At 39.6% G+C, this 13632-nt stretch overlaps 1 protein-coding gene across 1 annotated transcript in view; it reads left to right on the top strand.

The window, feature by feature from the left end:
* Positions 1-13632, top strand: part of JHY (junctional cadherin complex regulator) — an 84720-nt gene that overhangs the window by 58349 nt on the left and 12739 nt on the right. Inside the window, exon 6 of the mRNA XM_066255001.1 lies at positions 2645-2936. Within this exon, the coding sequence (XP_066111098.1) occupies positions 2645-2936 (292 nt within the window). The remainder of the gene's footprint in view (positions 1-2644; positions 2937-13632) is intronic.

The following is a 13632-nucleotide window of genomic DNA, read 5'->3' as shown; positions in this document are numbered from 1 at the left end:
CATATCTCCCATTAAGGCAAGCCAGGTTCATGGGAAAGTGGGAGGAATGGCTCTTGCCTCGAAGCCACACTTCTCAGTCACGGACACCCCCTGAGTTTGTCCAGAATTCTACACCTCCGCTCCAGGCAGCTAACCCTTCAGCAGAGTTCAAGCTCCACCAGGTGAGCAGCAGAGTCCAAAGGGTGAGGCTGTTACATTCCCCCTGACTGATGCTTTATGGAGGGGAGCGCTTCACTCAAGAAAGATGGTGTTTGCAGTATTGGAGAAGGACTCAGCACAGGCATCCTGGCAGCTGTCTTTTCAAGTCTTTCCCCAGAGTCACAAACCTCAGACTCTCCTCATGTGATTGCAGCCCACTCCGCCCTCCCTCTGCTACAACCCAGGGTAAGTGGCTGCAAATGAGATTTTGTTCATTGGCCCTTTAAGAGGGTGCTTGTGTCTCTAATGGACTCCTGTCTTTCCCAGACAGAGAGAACCCCTGCCAATTTTCACAGCCAGATGTTATGCGGGCACCTTTTCCCAGCTCTGGTGCTCTGGACTGGGGAGCCTGGCATGGGGTTGAGACCTCTCTTCTAAGGGGAACCTTTGCAGCTGAACTATCCCTACAGAATCTCAGCTGCCGCCTGTAGGGTGGGGTCAGCCCTTTTCCCATCTCTGCCCTTCCTACCAGTCTCATGTGGCTTCTTCTATAAATCCTTGGTTATAATACTTCTCTTCAGCTAGTCTTTGGTTGATTATTCAGATTGATTGTTCTATATCTTAGTTGTAATTCCAGTTTGGTTCTGGGCGGAGGTGAGTGGAGCTTCCCTTACCCCACTGGCATTTTGGTTTCCCTCCAGTGAATGGTGTTTTAGATTTAACTAATTGCTTATTAATGTTTTTGTCTCATATTCTTGCTTCTATTTTATTCTTTTCCTGAAGTAGATTCTTTAGAAATTCTTTCAGCAAGTGTGTGTGTCACTGGTAAACTTACCTGAAAATTATTTACCCTCTGTCTTAAATTGTAATTTAACCTGGTAAAGAACTAAGCTCTTTAAAAACCTTATTTTTCTATCTCCTACTTTGTGTTTCTTTTAAAAGTTGTCGATATAATCATCATTCTTTTTGTTTTTAATTTGGCTTTCTTTTGCTCATTTTAAGTTCTCTCTTTTGCTTGTAGTGTTGTGAAGTTTCACTCTGATTTGTCTAGGTATGAAATTTTTAATCCTGCTTGTTATTTGTCTATGAGTCCTAAATCTGAGGATTCATCTCTTTCATAAATTCTAAAAAATTACCACTTATTTTCCCTTTGAATATTATGTCTTCCATATTTGTTTTATTTTTTTCCCCTCTGGAAACACCAAATACATGTATATTAAATTTTCTTATTCTAGACTCTGTGTCTTTTTAACTCTGTTTCTTATTTCCCAGCTTTTATCTCTCTGTGCTTGTTTCTGAGAAATTTCCTTTGATGAGTTTTCCAGTGCAATAACTCTCTTCAGCTGTGTCCAATATGCTCTTTAATGTAACCATTGAGTTGTAAATTTTAATGAGCATAATTTTCATGTCTAGAATTTCTTTTTGGTTCTGATTAAAACCTTCCTGTTCTTTTTTCCAAATATGTTTCCACAAGTTTTGGTTGCTTCTTTCATGTCTTTAATAATTTTAAGCCTGCTTTCTTTATGAATATTATCTAATATTCTATTATCTGAACTTCTTAGGAATATGCTACTGCTTCATGTGCATGTGCGTGATTTCGGATTGTAAACTTATGTTTAGCCATCTTGTCTGTAGACTGCCAGGCAGACTTGGCTGAGAGTATATCCCTCCAGAGAACTTTTATGTTGGTTACCACCAGTTACTACAGAGGTATTCCTCCTCCAGGATCATTTTTATGTTAATTATGTTAATTTCTTGGGGTTGGATTTCCATGATTATGTGAGTAAGGTAAATCTGAACCCCAAATATTTTCCCCTTGCATTCACAGGGATTTTCCCCTCAATTCATAGCCTTGACCAAGACAATACAGCTTGCCTGTTGTTTCTCAAGGTGCTGAATGAGTTTTTCACTAATCCATCTTTTTATGGAGGATGTAGCTCTTCGAGGGTTACGAACTTCATGCAGGCATCCCAGTTCTGTCCCCCTGCCCCACACGGGGTTATGATCTCACATACCCAGTGCCAGTGTTAAATGTTAAAACTCAATCTTGTAGGTCCAAAACTTCCACTAAGAAAGCCATAGATTCAGCTTATGCAAAATCTGCTTTAGTTTTAGTGTTTTTTGTTTGTTTGTTTGTTTTTTAGTTTTTGGTCTTTGAAGAGTCTTACAAATTCACCTATATTTTGAAAGGATGTTTGTTTAATCCATATTTGTACTTTGGAGTGGGAAATGTTTTGATTTTTCCAAACAGTGGCTTCTTTTTCTACTTTAAATACATTAAATGAAAATTCTAAGTCAGAGCTAGACTATCCTAAGAAAAAAAAGATAGAAACATTTTAAGATAAGAAATCAATGTATTTATGAAAAGTTTAAGCTAATGGTCATCCATTTGATTTACAGAGTAATAAATATATCAAAATAATGGTTCATAAAGACATTTATGCTAGAAGTCCTAGGTATGTATCCAGGTCTTACGAACAGATCTGTGCTTCTTTCTCCCACTAAGGAAATTCCCTTCTCCCTCTGAGAGTCGAGCTGCCCCCGCATCTCCAGACTCACGGCTGGCTCACATCATGGACCAGCACCAGCAGGCCTTACTGCAGCTGGCTGAGGTGCAGCCCAGGGAGGGGGCCGCCGCCAGCGTCCCCTTTCCACCCAGACCGTCAAGAATAGACACTGAATCCCAACTCAGTTCACTGAGCAGCCAAAGATACCAAAGGAAAGTTAGTCGTAGCAATTCTGAAGGCTATCTGTTTCAACTGGAAAAAGGAAAAAAGCCTAGAAAAAGCAGCATGAAGGTAAGAAAAATCTTTTTACCCAATAACCTTTTAATTGTGATAATACAGGTGGACCTTGATTTCCATTCCCATTGTCACAGCCCTGGAGCAGGGATGGTCACTACTAAGCTACTGTCACAACTGGGTATTCCAGGTCCGGAAGAAAAGTCTTTACCTGAGCCTTGCTACTGCGTGCGGTTTCCCTCTTCTTCTTGCTGGGAGTCGTTGCTACCAGCAATGCCTATTTCCATCTCCTTTCTGCTTCATCTCAGAAAAGGGTCTACATTTGCAGAGAGGCAACAGTCCCCCTTTTGGCACAAGCTTCACTATCACACCCTCAGTGCAGCTGCCCACACCCTACCTCACCCCCTCGTCTGGGCTGATCCGCAGGTACATACTCGTGTCCAAGAAGAAGAGGAAGCTGGGCTGAGCAGGTGAAAGCCACCCACACTGCCTGCCCACTCCCAAGAACACTGCTTGGCCCTAATCGCACCTCAGCTCCTGCTGTAAAATACTCAGGATAGCCGATGACGGAGCTCGCTCGTGAACGCTTGCTAATCTTTACCGACTCCTTTGTTCAGTCAGATTCACCATTACCTTTGTCTGCTTAAATCTCTCTGGTTGGGTCTACATGGCTAAATAGGAGGAGTTAAGGGGAGGGGTTGGCAAAGTGAAATGTTTCTGGGAAGAAATGAAGGAGTACTGAAGGAGCCTCCTTATAGTCTTTGTATTTCCCCCCAGGAAAGACCTCACACTTGCTTCTAGTGTCACATAGCAGGGAAGAAGCTGGAAAATGCATTTTGTTTTACAGGGCAACAGGGAAAGACCTGGTAGGAAGCAATAAGCCTGTTCTGAGTTGGTTCCTCGGGAACAGACACTGAAATGGAGGTCTGCAGGCCCAGGGTTATTGAGTAGTGCTTCTATTGTTGAGGAGCTAGGTGGGCAGGGCTGAGCCCAAGGAGAAGTGTCACTGTCATGCAGGTATGACAGACACTTAAGCCAAACCCATGAGGCTTGGGAAGTTGGGATGGCTCCCTAAGGCCAACGACCCAGGCTGTTGTTACCCAACATGAACCATCCTTTGGCTATTGAATACCCATTAGGAGGGGTTGGGCATAGCAGCTCCCTTTGGCCAAGGGCAGTTTGTAGGGAGGAACTCAGCTGTGAGCCCTAGCAGACAGCACTCCCCACAGCTGAGAGAATAGGGCCTCCCTCCAGAGGAACATCCACTACGAGCAGTTTTAGGAAATCATCCTCACTTGTTGAATTCCAGCGAGGAATCAGGAATCGGTAGGTGCTGGGGTATCGAGAGAACGAGCCATGACCCTCCCCCGAAAGAAGTTTACATTCACGGAACTGGGGAAGACACACATACAAATGGTTCCAGTATAATGTTGTCATTTTAAAAGGGGACAGAGAGGCGAATGGGGAACACAGAGGAGCACAAGGAGGGACACTTCCCCACCTAGGGGTCAGGCAGAGTTTCAGGAGATCATTGTGAGCTGGGTCTTAGAGGCTGATCAAGAGTTAACAAAAGAAGAAAGATTGAAAGAACCTTTTTGACAGAGGGACTGGCCTGAGGAAGCTTGAGACAGCATGACACATCCTGGGCACTGACAGCATTTCAGCTGCTGTCACTGAAACTAGAAGGCAGAGTGTGGAGGGATGTGGAGAAGTGGGCTAGAGTCTAGATGGGTCTTGTTCATCATTTCAAAAAGGGCTTTATTCTGTAGGACAGGGTGTGGGAGGAATGGACACACAACTAAAGAATATTGACCATGATTAGATTTGCATGCAGGCAGATGCAAAGTGTTCCAGAAAGTGAGGGGATTGTCAAGTCAGGGGATCCTCACGTGGGACCTTCAGGAGAAAAGAAAAGGGTGCCTTTGAAGAGAAGGGGGAACTGGACTAGAATAGACAGTGGGTCATATTAAAGAGAAAATCAACACTGCTTGGGCTGAGATATGACCTTGGAGGTTGATGGTCATGAGGCACGCAGCCTATCTCTGCAACCCCCACCTTGCAGGTTTATAGCCCCAGTCATCCGCTCACTCATAACCCTGGAGTCCTTAGCTCAGCCCTGTCCCGTACTGCACCTGAGGGCTCCTTCAACTGCTTCCTTATATCCTCTGCTCTGCCGGAGTCCATAATCCCTGCCTGGGCTCAGGAAACCACTACTACTGGCTTGGAGCTGGGATAACCCCCAGTTTCACTGTAAATAAGAAGAAATAGGTTTCTGGGATCACAAGTCATTTTTACCCCAGAGAAACATCATTGCATGATAGGTTCTGAGGTACCATTAGTACCATTTTCAAGTACCGTATTTCCCCATGTATAAGATGCACCCTTTTCTGAAAAATATGGAGTCTAAAAACTGGATGCATCTAATACAGTGGTTGTGGCATTTCAAATGCCATAGATGGAACTGAGGACAAGGCAATACATGAAGACAGTGATTCGTCATCAGGCACAGATAAGGACAAGCTAATGGATGGGAGTTGTGACAGTGATGAGAAGTTGTATGAATTTTATGATGAATAAAACTTGAGTTCAATAACTTTATGCGATACATTTTTTTTTCAAATTTCAGGCCCCAAAATTAAGGTGCATTTTATCTATGGGGAAATACGGTACTTCATAAATAAGATAAGTTTTGTAGACCAGACTAGGAAGCCACATACCATGGCTATTATTATTTCTAAAGGGAAATGTATCCAGAGCTTGGGGACCAACACATTCTCTATGTGGGAATGGTCCATTCACTCCAGAGTTTATGTGTCACCAGGTCCTAAATCTAGCTCAAACACCCTACCTCAGACGAGAACCTTCTGAGCAAAGGTTCTTGCCAACTATAGATTATTGTTGGAAATGCAAGCTTTTATTGCAGATTAAGGTTAATTCTTAATTTTTAAAGTTGCTAGTCAGTTGACATGAAAGAAAAGAAATTATTCTAGATGATCCTAGGCTATTCAAGTGGCCCAATGTCATTAGAAGAGTCCTTAAAAGTGGAAGAGGGAGACAAAAGAGCCAGTGTCAGAGTAATGGGCACACCTCAGAGTCATCATGGGTTCAGTTTCAGGACACTGCAGTAAAGCAAAGATCATAATAAAAGCAGTTACATGAACTTTTTGGTTTGCCAATGCATATAAAAATTATGTTCTCACTATACTGTACTCTATTAAGTGTGAGTTATATTTAACAAAACAATGTACATGCCTTAATTAAAAATACTTTATTGCTAAAATATGTTAACTATCAAAAAGAAAGAAAAAAAGAAAGGAAGGGAGGGAGGGAGGAAAGAAGAAAATGCAAGCATTAAATTCAGTACTTAGTGAGCAGGGGTTAGTGGAAGCAATGGAGTCGGCTGTCACCAAGTTCTCCTCTCCTCTCCTGTCTGTTACCTGATCTCTCTGTGACTGGGGAAAGTTATTAATTCACCTAAGCCCCTATTTCCTCATATGCACAATCAGAATTGTCCTTTCTTTTTGTAGATTTGGTAGGATAATTAAATGATCTATTGAAACCTTAGTTAGCAAAGAACAGACATTAATAAGTATTAGTTTCCTTTCCCTTTCTTCTCCTCTTAATATTTCGAATTCATATTTTTCTGAGAAAAGGTAACAGAAAGTACCCTCGTGACAGGGTGCCTCACCAGGAAAATCGAAGACAATGGGAGGGTAAGCAAGAGGAAGAAAGAGAACCTCTGGTTGCTCCCTCCCAAACCCTGTTTCCAACTTGGAAAATCCCTCTCTTCCTGCCTTCTTTCAGAAATGTTACAATCCAGGCCTATCCATTTTCTCCATCCAACACCTTCAGTCTACTTCTGACAAACACACAGAAGCACTCTTGTCCTTTATGCTATTCCAGAAGCTAAAATGATTTAGAACTGAACTATTTGTATAGGACAGCAGGTAGCGGAGGCACCAGACAGAAGGAATCATTATCCAGGTCATGCCCATTTGCTAGTCGGCAAATCTTGTGGTTTCTAAGGGAATCAACTTGAATCACATTAAAACTTGGAGGATTTGTAAAGATAATAGTCCCAAGCACCATGCCTCTTCTCCTCGCAGTTCTGTTGTGACTGATTTATAAATACTAGGCATTGTCCATGACATTAAATCCAGACGTCAGGCCTTAAGAGATTAACACAATGCAAGGGATGACAGTTCAAAAATATCTATTGCAACCCACCCCAAAATAACTGCTTAAGGGTTCTCTGACAGCTGACTGTGTTGAGCTGAGCTGTAGTGATTAACTCCTGTGTTTGTTGTCACAGACAATCTGGGCATTGCTGCTTGACTGCTTCCAAGAAAAGGTTTATTGGGATTAAGTTTAGCAACTGCAGAGCAAATTTCCTTCATTTGCTGTTTCTCAGTATTTGAAGCATTGTTTTCTTGGCCTGTTTTTGGAGTAACTTTCTCACATTTACACATCTGAGGAATGTTTTGAGGGTGAAAAAAAAGCTCAGCAGTGTCCCCCACAGCAGTGTACAACATGTCAGGGCTGAAACATGTCCTCACGGACAGCCGATGTCATTTTCAGTTCTGACACGCCTTGCCCCATGTTTATAATAAAAAATAATTCTTCTGGCTTGAAAAGAAGTGTCATTAATTACTTGCAAATATCTTCCATCAGGAGAGTCTTATGCCATCTTCTGCTAAAGAGATCAATGGTGAGTATCAGTTCAGAGGGGCAGGTAAGTTGCTTAGCAGTCATCATCTAGAGCAGGGGTCCCCAAACTACGGCCCGCAGGCCACATGCGGCCCCCTGAGGCCATTTATCCAGCCCCTGCCCCATTTCCAGAAGGGGCACCTCTTTCATTGGTGGTCAGTGAGAGGAGCATAGGGTGCATCACAAAGCACGGCGTTGCTCACGTACAGTACTACTTCCAGTGCTGCAGAATGCACGCGTCACGACTCCGGAAGTGCGTCATATCATTTGTTACAGCTAGCAGTGACAAATATGGAACTGGATATTGACCATCTCATTAGCCAAAAGCAGGCCCATAGTTCCCATTGAAATACTGGTCAGTTGAAACTAGAATTCAACTGCAAAAAAGAGGGAAAAAATCCCACAAAAATGTGGAAACTAAACATACTTTTAAAAAATGAATGGGTCAAAGAAGAAATAAGTGCAGAGATCAAAAGATACATACAGACTAATGAAAATGACAATACGACATATCAGAATCTATGGGATGCAGCAAAAGCAGTGATAAGAGGGAAGTTCATATCACTTCAGGCCTATATGAACAAACAAGAGAGAGCCCAAGTGAACCACTTAACTTCACACCTTAAGGAACTAGAAAAAGAAGAACAAAAAAACCCCAAAACCAGCTGAAGAAAGGAGATAATAAAAATCAGAGCAGAAATAAATGAATTAGAGAACAGAAAAACTATAGAAAAAATTAATAGAACAAGGAGCTGGTTCTTTGAAAAGATCAACAAAATTGACAAACCCTTGGCAAGACTTACCAAGGAAAAAAGAGAAAGAACTCATATAAACAAAATCCAAAATGAAAGAGGAGAAATCACCACGGACACCATAGATATACAAAGAATTATTGTAGAATACTATGAAAAACTTTATGCCACTAAATTCAACAACCTAGAAGAAATGGATAAATTCCTAGAACAATACAACCTTCCTAGACTGAGTCAAGAAGAAGCAGAAAGCCTAAACAGACCTATTAGTAGAGAAGAAATAGAAAAAACCATTAAAAACCTCCCCAAAAATAAAAGTCCAGGCCCTGACGGCTATACCAGCGAATTTTATCAAACATTCAAAGAAGACTTGGTTCCTATTCTACTCAAAGTCTTCCAAAAAATTGAAGAAGAAGCAATACTTCCAAACACATTTTATGAGGCCAACATAACCCTCATACCAAAACCAGGCAAGGATGGCACAAAAAAAGAAAACTACAGACCAATATCTCTAATGAATACAGATGCTAAAATACTAAACAAAATACTAGCAAATCGAATACAACAACATATTAAAAAAATAATACATCATGATCAAGTGGGATTCATCCCAGAATCTCAAGGATGGTTCAACATACATAAAACGGTTAACGTAATACACCATATCAACAAAACAAAGAACAAAAACCACATGATCTTATCAATAGACGCAGAAAAGGCTTTTGATAAAATACAACACAATTTTATGTTTAAGACTCTCAACAAAATGGGTATAGAAGGAAAATATCTCAACATGATAAAGGCCATATATGATAAACCATCAGCTAACATCATATTAAATGGCACTAAACTGAAGGCTTTCCCCCTTAAATCAGGAACAAGACAGGGTTGTCCACTCTCTCCACTCTTATTTAATGTGGTACTAGAGGTTCTAGCCAGAGCAATCAGACAAGACAAAGAAATAAAAGGCATCCATATCAGAAAAGAAGAAGTAAAGGTATCACTTTTTGCAGATGATATGATCCTATACATCGAAAACCCCAAAGAATCCACAAAAAGACTACTAGAAACAATAAGCCAATACAGTAAGGTCGCAGGATACAAAATTAACATACAGAAGTCAATAGCCTTTCTATATGCCAACAATGAAACAATTGAGAACGAACTCAAAAGAATAATCCCCTTCACGATTGCAACAAAAAATAAAATAAAATACTTAGGAATAAACATAACAAAGAATGTAAAGGACTTATATAATGAAAACTATAAACCATTGTTAAGGGAAATCGAAAAAGATATAATGAGATGGAAGAATATACCTTGTTCTTGGTTAGGAAGAATAAATATAATCAAGATGGCTATATTACCCAAAGCAATATACAAATTTAATGCAATTCCCATCAAACTTCCAATGACTTTTTTTAAAGAAATAGAGCAAAAAATCATCAGATTTATATGGAACTATAAAAAACCCCGAATAGCCAAAGCAATCCTAAAGAAAAAGAATGAAGCTGGGGGCATAACAATACCTGACTTCAAACTCTATTATAGGGCCATGACAATCAAAACAACATGGTATTGGCAGAAAAATAGACACTCAGACCAATGGAACAGAATAGAAAGTCCAGAAATAAAACCACATATATATAGTCAAATAATTTTTGATAAAGGGGCCAAGAACACACAATGGAGAAAAGAAAGCCTCTTCAACAAATGGTGCTGGGAAAACTGGAAAGCCACATGCAAAAGAATGAAACTGGACTACAGTTTGTCCCCCTGTACTAAAATTAATTCAAAATGAATCAAAGATCTAAACATAAGACCTGAAACAATTAAGTACATAGAAGAAGACATAGGTACTCAACTCATGGACCTGGGTTTTAAAGAGCATTTTATGAATTTGACTCCACAGGCAAGAGAAGTGAAGGCAAAAATTAATGAATGGGACTATATCAGACTAAGAAGTTTTTGCTCAGCAAGAGAAACTGATAACAAAATAAACAGAAAGCCAACTAAATGGGAAATGATATTTTCAAACAGCAGCTCAGATAAGGGCCTAATATCCAAAATATACAAAGAACTCATAAAACTCAACAACAAACAAACAAACAATTCAATAAAAAAATGGGATGAGGATATGAACAGACACTTCTCCCAGGAAGAAATATAAATGGCCAACAGATATATGAAAAGATGCTCATCTTCTTTAGCTATTAGAGAAATGCAAATCAAAACGGCAATGAGATACTACCTCACACCTGTTCGAATAGCTATTATTAGCAAGACAGGTAATAGCAAATGTTGGAGAGGCTGTGGAGAAAAAGGAACCCTCATCCACTGTTGGTGGGAATGTAAAGTAGTACAACCATTATGGAAGAAAGTATGGTGGTTCCTCAAAAAACTGAAAATAGAACTACCTTATGATCCAGCAATCCCTCTACTGGGTATATACCCCAAAAACTTAGAAACATTGATACGTAAAGGCACATGCAGCCCCATGTTTATTGCAGCATTGTTCACAGTGGCCAGGACATGGAAACAACCAAAAAGCCCATCAATAGATGACTGGATGAAGAAGATGTGGCACATATACACTATGGAATACTACTCAGCCATAAGAAATGATGACATCGGATCATTTACAGCAAAATGGTGGGATCTTGATAACATGATACGAAGCGAAATAAGTAAATCAGAAAAAACCAGGAACTGCATTATTCCATACGTAGGTGGGACATAAAAGTGAAACTAAGAGACATTGATAAGAGTGTGGTGGTTACGGGGGGGGGGGGGGGAGGATTACTTGAACCAGAGTTAAGGAAATCCAGGAAAGGAAGAGGGAAAGGGGGAGGGGGAGGGGCACAAAGAAAACTAGATAGAAGGTGACGGAGGACAATCTGACTTTGGGTGATGGGTATGCAATATAATTGAACGACAAGATAACCTGGACTTGTTATCTTTGAATATATGTATACTGATTTATTGATGTCGCCCCATTAAAAAAATAAAATTATATATATATATATATGAAATACTGGTTAGTTTGTTGATTTAAATATACTTGTTTTTTATTTTAAATATTGTATTTGTTCCCATTTTGTTTTTTTACTTTAAAATAAGATATGTGCAGTGTGCATAGGGATTTGTTCATAGTTTTTTTTATAGTCTGACCCTCCAACAGTCTGAGGGACAGTGAACTGGCCCCCTGTGTAAAAAGTTTGGGGACCCCTGATCTAGAGCCAGGGTCCGATGTCAGCTTTGTGAATTTTATGCGAAGACTAGCAGCAAACCATCAGGGGTTCACTGAGAACATGTTTGTCTCCCCTCCGCCCCTGTGTTTGGAGACTAACAGAACTATCATTGTTGATTTTTTTTTTTACATTGTGCTATTTTGACCTCTTAGTCTTGTAACAGTCAAAGAGAAGTAAATCAAAGTAAATTCTAGGGATTATTTTATTATGAAAGCCTTTTGAAGAGATGGAAAGTAGATTAGTGGTTGCCTAGGGCTGGATTTGTAGGGGAAAAGGGGAGTGACTGCTAATGGCTGTGGGTTTCTTTTTAGGGTGATGAAATGTTCTGAAATTGGATTGTGGTGATGTTTGCACAATTCCATGAATATACTAAATAACCACTGAATTGTACAACTTCAAATGGGTGAATTTTGTGGTATGTGAAATATCTCAATGAAGCCATTAAAAAGACTTCTGGTGGAAAGAGATCAAACAAACTTGCAGGACTGTGAACCAATCAAGATTACTTGAACCAGAGTTAAGGAAATCCAGGATTTTTCATTGCCAGTCACCCAGAACAAATTCTGTTAGAGCCATCGCTGTCCCTGAGATATGTCACTTTTGCTAGAAGTGTCTTATCCTCTAAAGGGGTGAATGTCATTTGCAGATAGTCCTTTTGGGCCACACGTTTTCCTTCCAGTCAATATGTAATGCTAGACCCTCAGCTCTGTTTTCCTCTAACAGCCAAGTCGTGTTTATTCAAGGCGACAGTGAAAACTGGGACTGGGAGGAGCGAGCGATTATCCACGCTTCATGGTGTGTTTTCTGAGTCAGTGCAGTGATCAAAGTTAAGCTGCTTCAGACTAAGGATGTGATTTCTGGACCCCGATCATGTCTTTCTCATCAGTTTTGGACAAATTGGATATACGACTTGGATACGCATGGGGTTCTCTCCTCTTTTGTTATTGGTTTACTTTGGCAAATCGACAGCAACTTAGTGATTGCAAAGCAATGGTACAGAAGGCATACGTCAGAAAAAAGAACAAATTTGCAGTTGCAAAATATAAGACATTAGAGTTTATTCACTTATTAAAAATTAGCAAAGGATTTAAAATGTGGTAATACCCAGTATAATACAGGTTTAGGCAAAAAAGAGCATTCTCTTCTTTTTTGCCTTTTAAATACCATATTATACATATATATATATATATATATATTTGTATATTTTTAGTTTTTTAATTTTTAAATTATTGTTTACTTTCAGTATTATTTTGTATTGGTTTCAGGTGTACATCCTAGTGCTTGGACAATCATATACTTTACAAAGTATTCCCCTGATATCTCCAGTACCCACCTGGCCCCATATATAGTTATCGCAATGTTAGTGACTATATTCCTTATGCTGTATTTAATGTCCCTGTGACTACTCTGTAACTACAAATTTAGGCTTCTTAATCCCTTCACCTCTTTTACCCAACCCCTATCCCCTCTGGCGATTACCAGTTTGGTTTCTGTCTGTGAATCTGTTTCAATTTTGTCCATTTATTTTGTTCAAAAGAGGCATTTTTATACCTTTTTAATGAAAGTGTTCATTAATAACCTTAATAAGTTTCTGAGTCTGTGTCCATAATCTTACTTCTCTTAATTCATCTCCAAAAAATCATCAGAGTGGCCCACTAACAGTGTTCATTCCTCATACATTTTAATCCTTCAACATCGCAATAGCTAAATAATTCACCTATAACTAGACAATAGAAATCGTTTTACAGATTAGTGACATAGAGCATTTTTTCAGATGTCTATGTCTTCTTTGGAGAAATGTCTTTTCATATTCTCTGCCTATTTTTCAATCAGATTGTTTCCTTTTTGTTTTTGAGTTGTATGTGGCATATACATATTGTGACATGTGTATCATGTGTGCTTATACAACACATATGTGGTGGAATATTACACAGCAACAAAAAATGAAATCTTGCTATTTGTGACAACATGGATAGATCTAAAGGGTATTATGCTAAGTGAAATAAGTCATATAGAGAGACAAATGCAGTATAGTTTCACTTA

Source organism: Saccopteryx bilineata, chromosome 2 (genome assembly GCF_036850765.1).
Source record: "Saccopteryx bilineata isolate mSacBil1 chromosome 2, mSacBil1_pri_phased_curated, whole genome shotgun sequence".
Taxonomy (NCBI): domain Eukaryota; kingdom Metazoa; phylum Chordata; class Mammalia; order Chiroptera; family Emballonuridae; genus Saccopteryx; species Saccopteryx bilineata.
The sequence above is the reverse complement of the archived record's forward strand: the minus strand, read 5'-3'. Positions and strand labels throughout refer to the sequence as shown.